Source organism: Pongo pygmaeus, chromosome 4 (genome assembly GCF_028885625.2).
Source record: "Pongo pygmaeus isolate AG05252 chromosome 4, NHGRI_mPonPyg2-v2.0_pri, whole genome shotgun sequence".
NCBI classification, from domain to species: Eukaryota; Metazoa; Chordata; class Mammalia; order Primates; family Hominidae; genus Pongo; species Pongo pygmaeus.
This window is the reverse complement of record NC_072377.2, coordinates 175,970,852-175,988,170: the sequence shown is the minus strand read 5'-3', so window position 1 is coordinate 175,988,170 and position 17,319 is coordinate 175,970,852. Positions and strand designations below refer to the sequence as shown.

The window sequence follows — 17,319 nt, the reverse complement described above, 5'->3', positions numbered from 1 at the left end:
TGACATATTCACCTACTATATAATTCACACACTTAACATGCACAATTCAATGTTTTTTTCTATGGATATGTGCAGCCATCACCACAATCAATTTCAGAATATTTCAACACCACAAAGGTATTTCATACCTTTTGTCCATGACTATCCAATCTCCAATAACCCCAGCCCTAGGCACCCAAAAATCTACTTTCTGTTTCTATGGATTTGCCTATTCCAGACATTTCAAACCACTGGAATCATGTGGTATTTGTTTTTTTGTGGCTGGCTTATTTGACTTAGCATAATGTTTTCAATTATCATACTTGTTGCAGCATCTATCAGTACTTCATTCCTTTTTATGGCTGAATAACATTCCATTTGGGGAAATACCAAATTTTATCTATCCATTCATCAGCTAATAGACATGCAAATTTTTTTCCACTTTGTGGCTATTGGGAATAATGCTTCTGTGAACATGTGTGCAAATGTTTACGTAGAGTGTAGTTTCCATTTTATTGGATATATACATAAGAGTAGAAATACTGAATCATGGTAACTCTATGTTTAACCTTTTGAAGAACTGCCAGACTGTTTTTCAAATTGGTTGCAATATTTTATGTTCCTTGCAACAGTGTATGAAGATTTCTATTTCTCCACATTCTCACTCACATTTGTTATTATCTGTCATATCTTATTATCACATATGTTATTTTTTATCATATTCATCCTAGTGAGTGTAAAGTGGTATCTATTTCTGGCACTGACATGAATTTCTATGATAAATAATGACGCTGAAGATCTTTCCATGTCCTTGTTGCCCATTCATAGATTTTCTTCAGAGAAATGTCTGTTTAGATCTTTCACCCATTTAAAAAACTGGGTTATTCATCTTTTTATTATTGAGTTATAAGAATTCTTTATAGATTCTAGATGCAAGACCTTTATGAAATATATGATATGCAAATATCTTCTCCCATTTTTGTAGGTTGTGCTTTCATTTTCTTGATGATGTCCTCTGAAGTAAAAAAGTTTTTAAATGATGAAATCCAATGTATCTTTTTCTTTAGCTGCTTGAGCTTTTGATGTCATAGCTAAGAAACCACTGTCCAAAGTCATAAAGACTTACTTCTACGTTTTAAGCATTTTATATTTTTCTCACATTTAGATCTGATTCATTTTGAGTTAACTTTTGTGTATGGTGTGAGAGAGGGGACTAACTTCATCCTTTTGAATGTGAATATCCAGTTGTACCAGCACCATTTGTTGAAAACTATTCTTTCACTACTGAGTCATGTTGACATCCTTGTCAAAAAATCACCTGACTACAAATGTGAAGGTTTTTACCTGGACTCTCCATTCTATTTCATTTGTTTATATGTATATTCTTACCACACTGTCTTACTATAATTACTATAACTTAATATTATTGTAAGTAATAACTTACTGCTGCTTTGTAGTAAGTTTTGAAATTGGATAGTGTGAGTATTCCAACTTTGTTCTTGGCCAAGATTGTTTTGGCTATTCTGCGTTCTTTTAATTTCACATGAATTTAAGGATAAGCTTGTCAATTCCTGCAAAGACAACAGCTAAGATTTTCGTAGAGATTGTATTAAACCTGTAGATCAATTTGAAGAGGACTGCTATCTTAACAATATTAAGTCTTGTAATCCATGACCATAAGATATCTTTCCAGTTATTACAACCCCTTTAATTTGTTTCAACAATGTTTTATGATTTTCAGATTATAAGTTTTACACTTCTTTTGTTAAATTTATTCCTATTTAATTCTTTCTGATTCTATTATAAATGGAATGTTTTGTTCATTTTGTTTTTGGGTTGTTTATTGCAAGTACACAGAAATTCAGTCGAGTTTTTGTATTAATCTTATAATCCTGCAAACTTACTGATGTTATTAGTTCTAACAGTTTTTCAGTGGATCCTTAGGATTTCCCATACATAAGATCACGTTATCTGCAATTAGAGTTGTAATCCCTTTATTCCTAGATTCCTTTTTTTTAATCTGGATGCCTTTTTGTTTTGTTTTTTGCCTATTTATCTCGCTAGAACCCCTAGTACAATATTTAATAGAAGAGAAGGGAGTAGCCATCCTTGTCTTACTCTTGATCATAAGAGAAAGCACTTAAAAGATGTTGGAATCCGTTTTGGGTTTTTTTTGTTTTTTAGCTTTTACATCTATATTAAAACCCTAGTACTATTCAAAGAACAGAGAGAAAAAGAATAAAAAACAAATAGAGCTGCAGAAAAAATGCAGGAAATTCGTATGTTAAAATCTAATTTCCAATGTGATGGTTTGAAGAGAGAGGGCCTTTGGGAGAGAATTATAAGGGGGATTGGTGCCCTTATAAGTGTCAAAGAACCTAGATGAATTATTGTTTGTGTCCTACTGTTTTGTAAAAAAGAATTTGTAAGGAATGATATAGAATATTTGGCTGAATACATTTCTTTTATTTTTTGAGACGGGAGTCTCATTCTGTCGCCCAGGCTGGAGCGCAGTGGCATGATCTCGGCTCACTGCAACCTCTGCCTCCCAGGTTCATGCAATTCTGTCTCAGCCTCCAGAGTAGCTGAGATTACAGGTGCGTGCCACCACGCCTGGCTAAATTTTGTATTTTTAGTAGAGATGGGGTTTCACCATATTGGTCAGGCTGGTCTCAAACTCCCGACCTCAGGTGATCTACCACCTCAGCCTCCCAAAGTGCTGGGATTACAGGTGTGAGCCTCCATGCCCGGCTGGCTGAATAAATTTCTAAGCAAAATAATGGCTTGGTTTCCCTTGAATGTTTATAATAATAAAATGTGAGAAGAAAAATGATTTAAAGACAAAATGGTCAATCAAAAGGAAAGAGAACTTAAAGGTTTGAAAAATTATCAGCCTTTCCATATTGTAAAAAATGAGAAAGTGTGTTCAGGAGAGAATACAAAAGGTGTGCCTGGACTGGCAGGGACAAGGAAAAAATGACCCTGAAAGTGTATCACAGATCCTTGGGGCTGTCTCTCATTCTGTCTCCCAGGCCCAGAGTGCAAGGGCCTGGAAGAAAAAATGATTTCAAAGGAAGGGCCATGGGTACTCACAGGACCCTAGCACTTGCTGCCTGGCCCTGCCTTAATACTCCACTCCCCACATTCTCATGCAGTGCTCCTTAGCTGCCCCAGGTGCAGTTCCATAGGCCCAAGTGCAGCCTAGGCTAAAGTGATTACCCCTTCAGAGGGCATAAAGAGTAAACACTGGTGGCATACATGCAGTACCACTTCCTCCAGCTTGCAAAATGCTCAAGCCATGGGGGTGTGGCCACCTCCATTTCCAAAAATAGAGCTGCCTGGAGCTTCAGGTGCACAACTCAGAGGGTTGCTGGGAGGACAAGGCCACCAGAGAAAGTCCCCACTATGGCAATGCCTAGTGGAGTCATGGGGGCAGAGTCATTCATCTCTGGAACTCTAGACTAAAAGAGCCACCGGCATGTGATTCCGTCCTGGGAGAGCAGCAGGCACCCAACTCCAACATGTGAGAACTCTACCATCTAGAGCCCTGGGAGCCTAATCCCTACCCCAGTGTCTTCAGAAGGCAGGACGTTAAGTCAAAGAAGATTATTCTGGAGCCTGAAGATTTAATGCAGCCTTATTAAGTTTCGGACCTGTTCGAGACCTGTCATTTCTTCCTTCATTCCTGTTTCTCCCTTGTGGAATGGCAAGGTCTATCCTGTGCCTGTCCCACCATTGTATTTTGGAAGCATATGATGTTATCTGCTTTAACAGGCTCACAGCTAGGGGGTAATTTGGCTCAGAATGAATCACTGTGGAGTCTCAACCACATCTCATTTAGATGATACTTACATGAGACTCTAGGCTTCAGACTTTGGAGCTGATTGTAGGATAAACTAAGACTTTGGGGACTAAACTAGAATGGAATGGCGTGTTTTGCATATGAGAAGGACATGCACTTTGTGGGGCAAGTGTGAAATGCTATGGTCTGAATGTTTGTGTCCCTGACAAAATCATATGTTGAAATCTAATTCCCAGCATGATGATATTAAGAGGTAGGGCCTTTGGAGACAATTAGGTCATGAGGGCAGAGCTCTCATGGATGAAACTAGTGTCCTCATAAGGGGTCTGAGAGAGTTTGTGTGCCCTTTCCACTATGTGAACACACAGAAAGACGGCACCAACTATGAAAACAGAAAAGGGCTCCTACCAGACACAAAATCTGCCAGCCTTGATCTTGAACTTCTCAGGCTTTCAAACTGTGAAAAACAAATGTTTGTTGTTTATGGTATTTGTTAACAGCAGCCCAGAGGACTAAGACCATGTTTACTGGCCACTGTGATTTCTTCTTCTGTGAAGTGTTTATTCATGTATTTTGGCCATTTTACTATTAGGTAGCTTTTGTCTTATTTATTCACAGAAATTATATAACCGAATGTTGATTCTCTATAAGTTACATGTATTATGAATGTATTCCTACAGCTTTTCTTTACTACTTTGTCTATTGTGTCTTCTGATTCACAGGAGTTTTTACTTTTAATGTGGGTAGAAGTTACCAACTTTTGAGTTTAGAGCTTAGCCTTTTTATGTCTTAAAAAATTCTTCCCTATCCCTAAATCATAATATTCTGCTTTTCATATTTAGAGTCTTCAACTAGAAATTGATTTTTGCATGATATGAAGTCATAATCCAAATTTTCACATACAGATAACCAAAAATCCCAGCAGTATGTATTTAATAGTCTGTCTGGTCTTCATTTCATCATATGCTGTTTAAATGCATATATGAATCAATTTTATAATTTTTTTCCTTACTTGTCCATGTTCCCTTTAACAAAAACTCACAGGGGAGATGGATGATCCTATTCACTTTTGCATCCCTGGCATTAATACATAGTGGTTATTTATCAATAGTCACTGAGTAATGAACAGGAATAAACCAAAGGAAAAAAGACAGCAGCACATATGAATCATGTCATAAAGTGGAATGAAAAGAAATGATCTCAAAGGTAGGCAAAGTTTCATCATAAGCAAGAATTCATTTTATAAGTAACGAGAAACCAATAAAAAAATTTCAGCAGAAAAATTGCACAGGAAAAATTTTTCTGAAAGACTGGCAAAACTTAAAGTCTGACAAAAGCACATATAACGACAATAGAAACAGACACCTACCCTGGCTGGGGGAGAGGAAATAAGCTGTTATAACACTTAGGAAGGCAACCTAGTAATATCTAGTAAAGCTTAAGATATGTACATTTTACAGCCCAGCAATTCTACTATTTATCTTCACAAAACTCTTACATATGCATGAGGATGCAGACATGAGAATATTTACTGCAGTATTGTTTGTAAAAATTGAAAATCTGGAAACAATCTAACATATCAACAATAAAATGAATGTATAATGGCATAGTGATACACTCTAATACCACTCAATAATTAAAATAATTAGAACTGTGTCATCATGAATAAATCTCAAAAATGGTAATCAAAAAAGATGAATTCTGGTCAGATGTGGTGGCTCACGCCTGTAATTGCAACACTCAGGGAGGCTAAGGCGGGTAGATCACCTGAGGTCAGGAGTTCGAAACCAGTCTGGCCAACATGGTGAAACCTCGTCTCTACTAAAAATACAAAAAAATTAGCCAGGCGTGGTGGTGCATGCCTGTAATCCCAGCTACTTGGGAGGCTGAGGCAGGAAAATCACTTGAACCTGGGAGGCGGAGGTTGCAGTGAGTCAAGATGGTGCCATTGCACTCCAGCCTGGACAACAAGAGCGAAACTCCAACTCAGAAAAAAAAAAAAAAAAAAAAAATTCCTAAAGATCCAAACTGAATAATACTTTTATATAAAGTTAATAGTGCTGTGTTTTGTTTATATATACACAGAAATGTAGAAAAAGTATAAAATCATCGATGAAAATAATACTAAATTTAGAACAGTGGTTACTTTGGGGCAAGAAGCTAGAGAAGTGAAACCAGAGCAGCAACAGGATTATTCATGTTTAACTCAAAAATACACAGATCTGAAGCAAATATAGCAAAGCATTAAGACTTCACAAAACTGAATGATGGGCATATGAGTGTTCATTACATTATTCTTTGGTTTTCTAATAAAAAATACTCTGGTGGCAGTATGGAAAATAGACTAGAGTGGGGAGAAGCAAAATGGAAACAAAGAGGGTAAGTAGAATACTTTTGAAATTCCATAGGAAATAACAAGCAGTGAAAGTGAGGCTAAAAAGAAAGGGGCGGAAGAAAGGAGTACACCTGAGAGATCCTCCAAAAGTAAAATTCACAGGATTAGGTGACAGATTGGATACAAGAGGTACAAAAGGGAAATTCAATGTCATTCTTCTTTAAAATATGGGAAGCAGGAAGAGAGAGTTCTAAAAAATAGTGAGTTCCTTTTTGGAAATAAGTTTGAAGGGCCCATTCAACATCCCAGTGGAAAGATCCAATAGAAAGGAGGCAATATAACAAAGTGGTCAGCAGCTCAGGCTGTGCAGTCAGGTGCCTAGGGTTCAAATACAGGTTGAACCACTTAAACACATTGGTTAACCCCTCTAAACCTCAATTTCCATGTCTACAGAAAGGGAGGATTTTAACAAAATCGCTATTTTCATAGCATTTTAGTGACAATGAAATTATATAATGCCTTTCAAGTTCTGAGCAAAGTATTTGACACAGACTTATTGCTCAATAAATGCCTATGGCTACTATTTACAACATTCTTTCTCACATATAGGACTTCTACCACACACATCACTTAGGACACCTTAGTAATTCCACCTGGGTTCCTGAAGAACTTATTTCTATAAATTATATTCTGTTGTCTATACAGGCTTTTATAAAATGTTTAAGATGCTTAATATTATACCTTATTTATAACTGCTGAATAATTTCACTCAAGTCAGCATCATTTTCCAACTCAAGAATATATCCTCTATTACCTGAAAGTATTATACATGAAATCTAGGCCGAATTCCTATAGAATTCTACTAAATACACACATTCAACAGTAAGTTGAAAGTATACAAACAATACATACATGCCAGGCTCTTTCAGATGACAATAAACAAGGCAGAAATAGTACTAACCAAAATTATAGTCTATTCACTAACAAGTAGTTACAAAGCAGTATAATAAATATTAAAACAGGGAACAAATGGGTGCTACAGAACACAGACAAAATGAACACTCTCAGAATTTGAAAGTTAAAAAGGGGATACTAAAGGATGGGGTCTCTAATGACAATAAGTAGTTGGCAGAATAAGGCAGAGAAGTGAAAGTTGGATTTAAAAAAAATAGTGTCTTAACCCATTTATGCCTGAGGTTGGAATTTTTTTAATTTTTGCAATCAGACCTTGACGATGACCTTGAGCAGTAGGATATAAATAACTCCCACATGCTTAGCGTTCCAATAATGGAACACTAGGCATAATTAAGCAGGGGGAACATTTTCTTCTAATACCTGGAATTAACAAAGAGCACAGACTGCTGAAGAACCTGAAATAAGTTTACCACATATAAAGTATGCAGTGCAAGTATGGTGTACTGAAGTATGAAGCTGGTAACATATGCAGAAAACAGATTGGGAAGAACCTTGAAGTCATACTCTATATGATACAATTAAATGAGACTGCTTAAAAGTGCTTAGCACAGTTCCTGGTACAAAATAAGCATGCATTAATTGTTAAACATTCATTTGCTATTATCTAGTATTCTCCCACTTTTTGCCACAATTTGGAATCAGACAATACACCCACCAAGAAATATGTTCCACCCAGTCTTCCTTACATAGTTGGTTGCTAAAAAAATTCTATATATAGTACTTATGAAATGTCTTAGAGAGTCTGTTCTTTCATTAGTAAAATGAGAACATTAATACCAACCTTGCAAGCCTACTGTAAGGAATAAAGCTAGCATGAAGAGTTCCTAGGAGAGTGACGGGACACATAATTAAGGACTTGCGAAAATGATTTCTATTAAGACAGATTGGCAGGTAAGTCAGAGAAACCAAAAAGTAGGAAGATTTAGTTTCACTCTGGGGTTATGCAATAGAAATGCCTTAGAAATTTTGTCATCTTAGGACTAACTTCCTTTAATAGGGTAAGATACACACACCAACAATGTTAAAGTTACAATAAAGGAGCCAATACCATTCTGATGATGTGTTTACTTTTTCCTAAAGTGCAAGCTTTTTCAAAAACGAAAAACTAATCTGTAATTCGCTTTTTTTCCCACAATTACCTTATATTAAAAGTTTTGAAACAAAATCCGAAATCCCACAGCCCTAAAACAACTAGTCTCATTTTACATATTTCCTTCCAGGTGCCTTCAAAACAATAATTAGAAGGCTTTTCTACTCCATATTTTACTGTTTTGATTTAAGACCTACACCAAATGAATATTGTATTAGCAATATTTTGAGAGTAATCCTTTTGCAAAAGCAAAGATACTCTCTGGACATATTAAACAAGAAAATTTATCATCATTTGATTTATATTCAATATTCAAGTATCACATCTGGGATTATTAAAAAAGCACTGTGTTATATAAATTTGATAGTATGTAATTATTGTCTGATTCTAAGTTGTCTTACTGACAACCTAAAACATTTATTTCTAGCTACCCTTTTTCTTCCAAATGGTCTCATTTGGTGGCAGCTAAATTCTAAGAGAATTTTATTGATATTAATCCTAAATGATAATATCATAATATATTTGAGAAAGAAATTATCAAATGGCATCATTTCCTTAAAAGAGTAAAGAATATTTTACCTGAAATAAACTAAAGGATAATCTTAAAATCAAACAAAATATTTTTTTCACACTACTACACAATTATTATCAGAAAATCCTAAGTAAACTGAAGGTTAAATTTCCTAAGATAAAACAGCTAAAATGAGTACAAAAAGTTTATTTTAGAATTTTCAAATAAAAAATCCCACAACACCACTAAAACAAACTGTAAGTTCAAAAGAAATGAGAATATCCTTAGAACTTCTTATGGCGAAGATTTTACTCAGTGTCGGTATCTAATGTTACTAAATATCTGCTTAGGGTTCACATAAATGCTCTTAATAATCTTTCATTATACTTTAAGATCAAGTCATCTTAACTTGCTGATGCTAAACATTCAATTATCATACTATGAGTACTCCTAACATTAAGGTTATTTGCAGTCTCTTAAGGACACATCTAATTTTCCTAGTCCTTGTTATTTAATCATGTACAAATGCCAAGAAATTAGTGAAATATACTAGAAGCCACATAAATAAATAAATGTCCAAAAAACCCCGGGACTACTAAAAAAGCAAATCTTACGCTTTCAATCTTGAAATACAATAAGGCAAAATTGATTAGTGTTTAAAATAATCTCAACTATTTAATGACCATCCATGTAAAACATATTCACACTACCTCTCTGCCACTCAATCTTTAAAGAAAATGGTAAACTAGGTATAAAACAAGCAACTTAATTTTACACTGCACTTCAACACCAATTCATCAATTGATTAATCAATTACACGTCTTATGTAGAAATTTCCCAAATACATCATTCAGTTATATATGTACATCTTTCTTCATCTCCAATAACATGTTTTAAACTCTCTAGTAGAAACCTACCTTTGAGGTTCTTTGAAGTTGATCACCAACATATGTTTTACGAAACTGATCCAAGAACCACAGAATAGCAAGCTCTATTTTCTCATTAGAACATCGAGGCAATCCGGTATCCATTAAAGATATAAGCTGAAAAACTCTTCATGAAGGGAAAATAAAAAAAAAAGCTTCAGTACAAAACCTTAGAGAAACAACATTAAAACATTTACCATAAATGTAATATAACATATAATCACTGTAAAAAGTGGGAAAATACAAAAACATATAAAGAAAATATTTTTTGAATCATCTGAAATCCTACTACTGTGAGATATTACAAGTTGGTCTAATTCCTTCTAGCCTTTTTTTCCTAAGACATATACATACTTGCATATAGATGCAAAACTCTGTATGTATATACAGATATTATTTTACTAAAAACTGATAAAATAAATGCATGGCATACACATAAAAAACCCTATACATAGATATAAATTTTTAGTAAAAGAAGAAAGATATTAAGTATGAAGTTTTGTATTTCACCTTTTTACTTAATCTTATATTTCTAAATAATTAAATATTTTGAGGTCATGACTCAAAGTTCAAAAAAATATCAAGAGGTACATCTATCAAAAGTTATATCCCGCCCTTAATGAATAATAAAATTTTACCTTAAATAAACTACAAGGTGATCTTAACAAAATCAAATATTCCTAACAGCAGTTAAACTATTATTAAGAGAAAATCATAACTTTTCTATTTATTATTATTCAAAATTATTATTATTAGAAAATTATAAATGAACTGAAGATTATGTTAAATTTCCTACAGAAAAAGCTTAATTCAATATAATGAAAAACTTAGTGCAGAACCTCAAAAAAAAAATCCTTCAATATTATCTATTTTCATTAAAATTTTCTGGTGGATGACCGCCAAGTACCTTGTGCTAACAAAATCAATATAATATAATAATTTTTCAAGACAGAAGTAGAGGTTGATGAAGCAGTATCCTTTTCTAATTTGCACAAAGGCAGCTCTGCCTAGCCCTGACCCACCCAGTTTCTTCCATATATGCACACATGAACATATATATCACATTATTAATAGTTTATATGTCCTTCCAGAGAATGTTTTATGTATGTACAGGCAGATATGACTACAGATTCTCCTCCCAACCCTTCTGAACACATAGAACATATTACCCACATGGTTCTAAGCTTAGCTTTTTCCATTTAACAATGAATCTTAGAGCTCTTTACACATCAGGCATAAGGAGGTTCCTCATTCTCTTCTGAAGCTGCTTAACATTCCATTATATGAATACACCATAATATTTTCAAACATTTCCCTATTGATGGACACTAAGGTTGTTTATAATTTTTTGCTGTTACAAAATACTGCAATTAACAATCTTGCATATGTCATTTCACACATGTCCATCTATAACATACATTTCAAAAAGTCAAGCTATTCACTCGAACAGCATAAATTATTATAATTTTGATAGCTATTACCAAAGTGTACTCCATAAAAATTGAAATAACTTATACTCTTACCAACACTCCCTAAGAGTGTGTATATACACACAGACAAGATAATTCAGGATGACAGACAATTAGAATTTCTGGAAAGTTGAAAAATGGCATTTCGGTGTATTTCAATTTGTACACCTCTTATCTATGCGAGGTTAAAAATTTCCCATGTCATTTTCTGTGACCTGTTTGCTCATATCCTTTGCTGATTTTTTTTCTATTTGGTTGTCTCTTAATTACTGAGTTTTACAAATTATTTGTATATCAGAGGGTTGACCCCTTTGTCTATAATTGAACTGTAAACAATTTTGTGTTTAATTTGTCTCTTGACTTTATGACAAGGGTCCCCAAACCCTGGGCTGCAGACCGGTACTAGTCCGTGGCCTGTTAGGAACCAGGCTGCACAGCAGGAGGTGGGCAATGAGCAAGCAAGCATTATCGCCTGAGCTCCGCCTCCTGTCAGATAGGCTGCAGCACTAGATTCTCACAGGAGGGCAAACCCTACTGTGAACTGCATGCGAGGGATCTAGGTTGTGTGCTCTGTATGACAATCTAATGCCTGGTGATCTGAGGTGGAACAGTTTCATCCTGAAACCATCCCCTGCCCCGGTCCATGGAAAAACCATCTTCCACTAAACCAGTCCCTGGGGACTACCACTTTATAATGTTTAACGTCATGCAGAAGTTTTTGTTATTGTTTTTCTCATGCAGAAAATTTGTTCAATTTTTTCTTTCATGGATTTTACATAATAGCAAGGTCATACCTGAATCAGGTATTTTTGTGATTCTTTTTTCCTACATTTACCTTTATGATACACTGAGATTCATCTTGATTATACAGTGCGAGACAAGGAGCTAACATTATTTTTTAAAGATGCCTACCCAGTTGCTTCAAAACCATTTATTTCCTGTAGAGACTATCTTTTGTTCACCATTATGAAGTATTTATCATATATACTAGGATTCACTTATGCATTCAGAACACTTACTGAACCTTTTATTCTTTTCTACAATCCATCACACTAAATATATCTTGACCAATTATTTTTACCATGTTATTAAATAATTTTCCAAAGCACTGTTTTTAATGGTTGCATAAAATTAAGGCTACATCAAAATTTAATCATCTTATTTTGGATAAAAATTCATATTTCTAAGTAAAACATAACTACTTTCCCCTCCTTTACCCTCAATGACTTCTCGAAACAAAACGTCTAGGTCACAGCATATGAAAATTTTTAAAAACTTGCTATGTATTGCCAACATGTTATGAAAAAATATTTTGACAAGCGTTTTTATAGTGATTATTTCCTATATTTATAAATAAAGCTCCTTATTTAAAAGTACCCTTTGCATACCAAATATTCTCAGTACTGCTAAGATTTATGGAGAACTTGCTGAGGAATTAGATTTAAGAATTAGATTATTATAAACAGGTTTTGAGGTTTTTTTCCTAATAGGATGTGTGATATGTTTATCTTCTAATTTTGAGAGGAGGAGTAAAGCTAAATTTTAAAATCTGTGTACTGGTGAATTAGCAGATTATTGGAGTAAGTTTTAGTTAAATAAATAGATATATACAGCAAACTTCATCTCTGGAGCCAAGTGATTTGTCAAGTGACTTAAATAAGGTGTATCTTGCTTTTAAATTCCTCATTGCATAGGATCTCCCTTCTCCTACTCAAGTTCTTTGTTGATTTTATGCACTTTCTCTTATTTACTTTTATTTCCTTTTTATAGCACACATTCCCCAATTCAAAGAAGATGTGGAACAAAAAGTTTGTTGGGGTGCCTTTACAACTCATTTTAAGCTGGTGATCTGCATTTGCCTAAGAGGCAATGACATCCCCACCAGCAGGAGAGTAGGAATGAGTTCCCAGCAGGGTATACGATCCATTTGTCAAAGAAGTTTTAGCAGTTGTACAGGTTCAGCTGCAAGTGTATGAAATCCAAAATAACAATGGCTTAAATAATACAAATGTTTATTTCTCTCTCAAGCAAAAATCCAGGGTAGTTCCCTAAAGCTAGTTGGTGCTCCATGATGTATCAGGGGCTCAGGTTCCTTCCATCTTGTTGTTACACTTGCCTCCACAAGCACTTTGTGGTCTAAGGTAGCTTCTTCAGCTCCACCCATTAGGTCTACATATATTACACATAACATGTTCATTTACACTCAGAACATGATCACTTTGCCATACCTAGCTGCAAAACAACCTAGAAAATCTAGTCTTTATTCAGAGTGGTCATTTGCTCAAGAAAACAATCAAGCACTTTATTATGGGAAGGGAAAGGAAGAAGAGATGAAAGACAATTGACAGTCTCTACCACAGTGCCCTCTGAAGATGTGCTGCCACCTCTAACAAGTGTATAAGACTAATGCCTATACATACCAATATATACAGGTTAAGTATCCCTTTTGTGAAATGCTTCAGACCAGAAGTGTTTCAGATTTTTAATTTTTTTGAAATTTGGAATATTTGCATTATACTTACCATCTGAGCATCTCGAATCCAAAAATCCATAATCTGAAATGCTTCAATGAGCATTTCCTTTAAGCATGACCTTTGAGATTCATGTTGATGCTCAAACTGTTTCAGATTTTGAAGCATTTCAAATTTCAGATTTTTGGATTAGGGATGCTCAATGTGTGTATAATATCCATTCCCAGTTTCAATTTATTGTCCTACATATATTATTCGTTTATCTTAAATTATTTCTGGTAAAAAGCACAGAATAAAAAGATAAATAATTTTTGATCCAAGTATAAGCATGCCATTTCAAACACAATGAAATGAATTTTGGATAACTGTTCTGAATTTTCCTAGGTATCCAACTAAATAAGCATTTATTCAGTCAACAAATTTGAGGACCCACTATATGTCAGATATGTGTCAGGCATTCAAAATACAACAAAGTACAAGACCTATATATCCCCAGTCCTCTAGAAATCTATAATCTATCAAGAGGAAGATAAAAGAAGCAGCTGGAAAAAAGAATGACAAGTCCTATAACAAACGCTATTTCCTAATATTCTAGGATGGAACAAGGCAAAGCCATAGAGTGTTGCGACAAACAGGAAAGCATGTGTAGCCATCTAAAGGGGCAGGGGGCCAGGCGCAGTGGCTCACGCCTGGAATCCCAGCACTTTGGGAGCCCAAGGCAGGCAGATCCCTTGAGGTCAGGAGTTTGAGATCATCCTGGCCAACATGGTGAAATCCTGCCTCTACTAAAAATAAAAAAATTAGCCAGGCGTGGTGGCAGGAGCCTGTATTCCAGCTACTCAGCTGTATAATGTTCAACATGGCTATAATGTAGTGAATGGCAGAAAATGAGGCTAATGGGACAGGCAGGAGCCAGATAATGAACAGCCTGATAAGCCATGTTGTTCATCTTAAAAACAATGAAGTCATTGCATAGTTCAAGCAAAGCATTGACATAATCAGATCTGTACTTTAGAAAGATTACTCTGGCTGCAAAAAGGAAGCAAAAAGTCCATTTAAAAACTGTACTACTAATGCAGGTGAAAGATGATAGTAGCTAAACTGGCAGAGGAGATAGGACAGGTGGACTAACTGAGGTAACTAAAAGGCAGAACTGACAGAACTTGATGACTATATGAATGCTAGAGAGAAAAAAGGCAAAAGTTAAGGATAACTCTCATGATTCAGGCTTGGGAAACTGAGTGTACGATGAAGAGACATGTGAAGAGTCAGGGTTAGGTGACGGAAAAGATGAGTTTAATTTTAGTCACTGAATTAGAGGTGCATGTGGGATACAACATCCCACTGAAACAGCCCAATAGGTGTTTAGAAGTCAGAAGACAAGAATTACTGAAACAAAATAGAATCACTGAGCAATGCTGAGGGCCTAGTTGAGGTTAAAAACAACAAGTGACAATGGGTCCTATCCACAGAAGTGTGCAATTTCTGTTACTATCACTCAACAAATTAGAAAAAACCCTAAATTCCCTCAGGGTTAAGGTTTTGCTACACAGAGGAGATAAAATACAGCGGTAAGCAAAACAAAGCTTATTCCTTCCCTTACTCTAGTAGAATAAACAACATCCAGAGGTAATAAGTACTATTAAGAAAAATAAAGTGGGGTAAGGATGTTATTTTGGATACGGAGGTCAGAGGAGCCCTCTTTGAAAAAGACATCTGAGTACAGACCTGACTGAAGTGAGGGAGAATAGTTTGCCCTTGAACAACACAGGTTTGAACTGTGCGGGTCCACTTACACGCAAATTTTCTTGCGCCTCTGCCATCCCTGAGAGAGTAAGACCAACTTCGCCTTCTCAGCATTTAAGCCTACCCAATATTTAAGATGAGGAGGATGAAGACCTTTATGAAGAACCACTTAATGAACAGAAAATTTATTTTCTCTTCCTTATGATTTTCTTAGCAACATTTTCTTTTCTCTAGCTTCCTTTGTTAGAATACAGTATAGAATACATATAACATACAAAATATGTTTTAATTGACTGTTTATGTTATCAATAAGGTTTACAGTCAGCAGTAGGCTATTAGTAGTTAAATTTGGGGGGAGTCTAAAGTTATAGGCAGATTTTCAACTGTGTGGAAGGATGGTGCCCCTAACTCCCACATTGTTCAGGGGCCAAATGTACTATACAAACATCTGGAAGAAAGTATTCTTAGCAGAAGAAAGAGAAGTGCAAAGGCCCTAAAGTGAAAACACACTGGTAATACTCAAAGGACAGCAAGGAGGCCAGTGTTAAATGGGAAAGGGTAGGAAATGAGGTCAGAAGTAGCACAGGATACTCTGGGCCATCACAAGGGCCTTGAAATTTGTCTCAAGTGTGATAGGAAGCCACTGGAGGCTTATGAGTAGGAAAAGGGGAGAAATATTATCTGATCAGAAAGCAGTTGAAGTTATTTATAAAATAGTAGGGTTTGGGAGAGAGAGGAAAACTCTGAGCTAGTTATTAAAGTCTTGATAATGAGGGATGACTGGGAGATGGGTAGGTGAGAGCAATGAGAGACACAGGGTGGCACAGCTAAGTAGAATAGGTCTGAAAGAAGCTAGCACTCACTCTACTAGCACTAGTGGATTACATTTATGCCTAGTGTTCCATTATTGGAATGCTAAGCATGTGGGAGTTATTTATATCCTATTGTTCAAGGTCATCGCCAAGGTCTGATAGCAAAAATTTAAAAAATTGCAACTGCATGCATAAATGAGTTAACAGGACGCATGATGAATAAGACAAAATCCCTGGAGAATCTCTCAAGAGGTTTTCATTTTAGTCATGATGAATGAAACTAAAATGACTATAAATGTCTTTATTTAATTAGAATTATGTGGCCTGAGTGTAAATATATTTATTTCCTATGTTTAAAGTAGCATGTTTCAGTCATAATTATAAACCATCACAATGTTAGGAGCTTTTATGACTCTTCAACTTTTCATGCCAAAATAGCACATAAATTTTTGGCAGGAGCTTCATGATCTTCTAATTTGGTAGTGTTTTCTGAGGAGTTGGAATGCTATTATATATAACATATAGAAAGTCACAGTACTGTAGTTCCAATTATTTGGAACATCTTCATATGAAAGTGATTTTTTTGTAATTTTACGTTAAGACATCATTCTTAATTAAGAATCTCAATATTCTAAAATGCATATTTATTTCCAGACTGTTGTGTAAGTCTTAGAATATGCCCCACCTTGAATTTGCTTGGCCCTGCTTGCACACCCACCAACCACACTATCACCTCTCACCTCACCCCTGGCTTCAGCCACTTGTCTTGTAGCCCCAGAAAAGACTCACACAGTTTCTGTAGTTATAAATCTTCCCAGAAAAGAGAGACAAACCACCATTCCTGTTCATAGCTCCAACAGGACCAATTAAAGCTCTGTCTTCCCAGCAGCTCCTCAAAGAGGCCAGGAAACACAACTGAGAAGTGTGGAAAAGTGAAATACCCCAGGAGTAGACATAAGGAGTAGACAGTAAGAAACGAGACACAGAAAGAAGCCAATGGATATACGGCTTGTCCTTACTGCCCCAACCATCAGTTGTTCTGAGGCACAAGTGGTTTCGTGTGGCCTCCAGGAAAATTCTTATAAAAGCAAGCAACCAGTTGTATTTTCTCAGTAATACACCACCTTACATAGTTGGTTCTCATTATTCATGGTAGTTATGTTCTATAGTCACTGTGAACACTGAATTAGTGAATAATGAACC

General features: G+C 35.4%; 1 protein-coding gene across 10 annotated transcripts in view; it reads right to left on the bottom strand.

The window, feature by feature from the left end:
- RANBP17 (RAN binding protein 17) overlaps positions 1-17,319 on the bottom strand; it is a 432,110-nt gene that overhangs the window by 312,893 nt on the left and 101,898 nt on the right. For all 10 annotated transcript variants that reach the window (XM_063665353.1, XM_054488237.2, XM_054488236.2 and 7 more), the window contains one exon: positions 9,610-9,745. In XM_063665353.1, the coding sequence (XP_063521423.1) occupies positions 9,610-9,745 (136 nt within the window). The remainder of the gene's footprint in view (positions 1-9,609; positions 9,746-17,319) is intronic.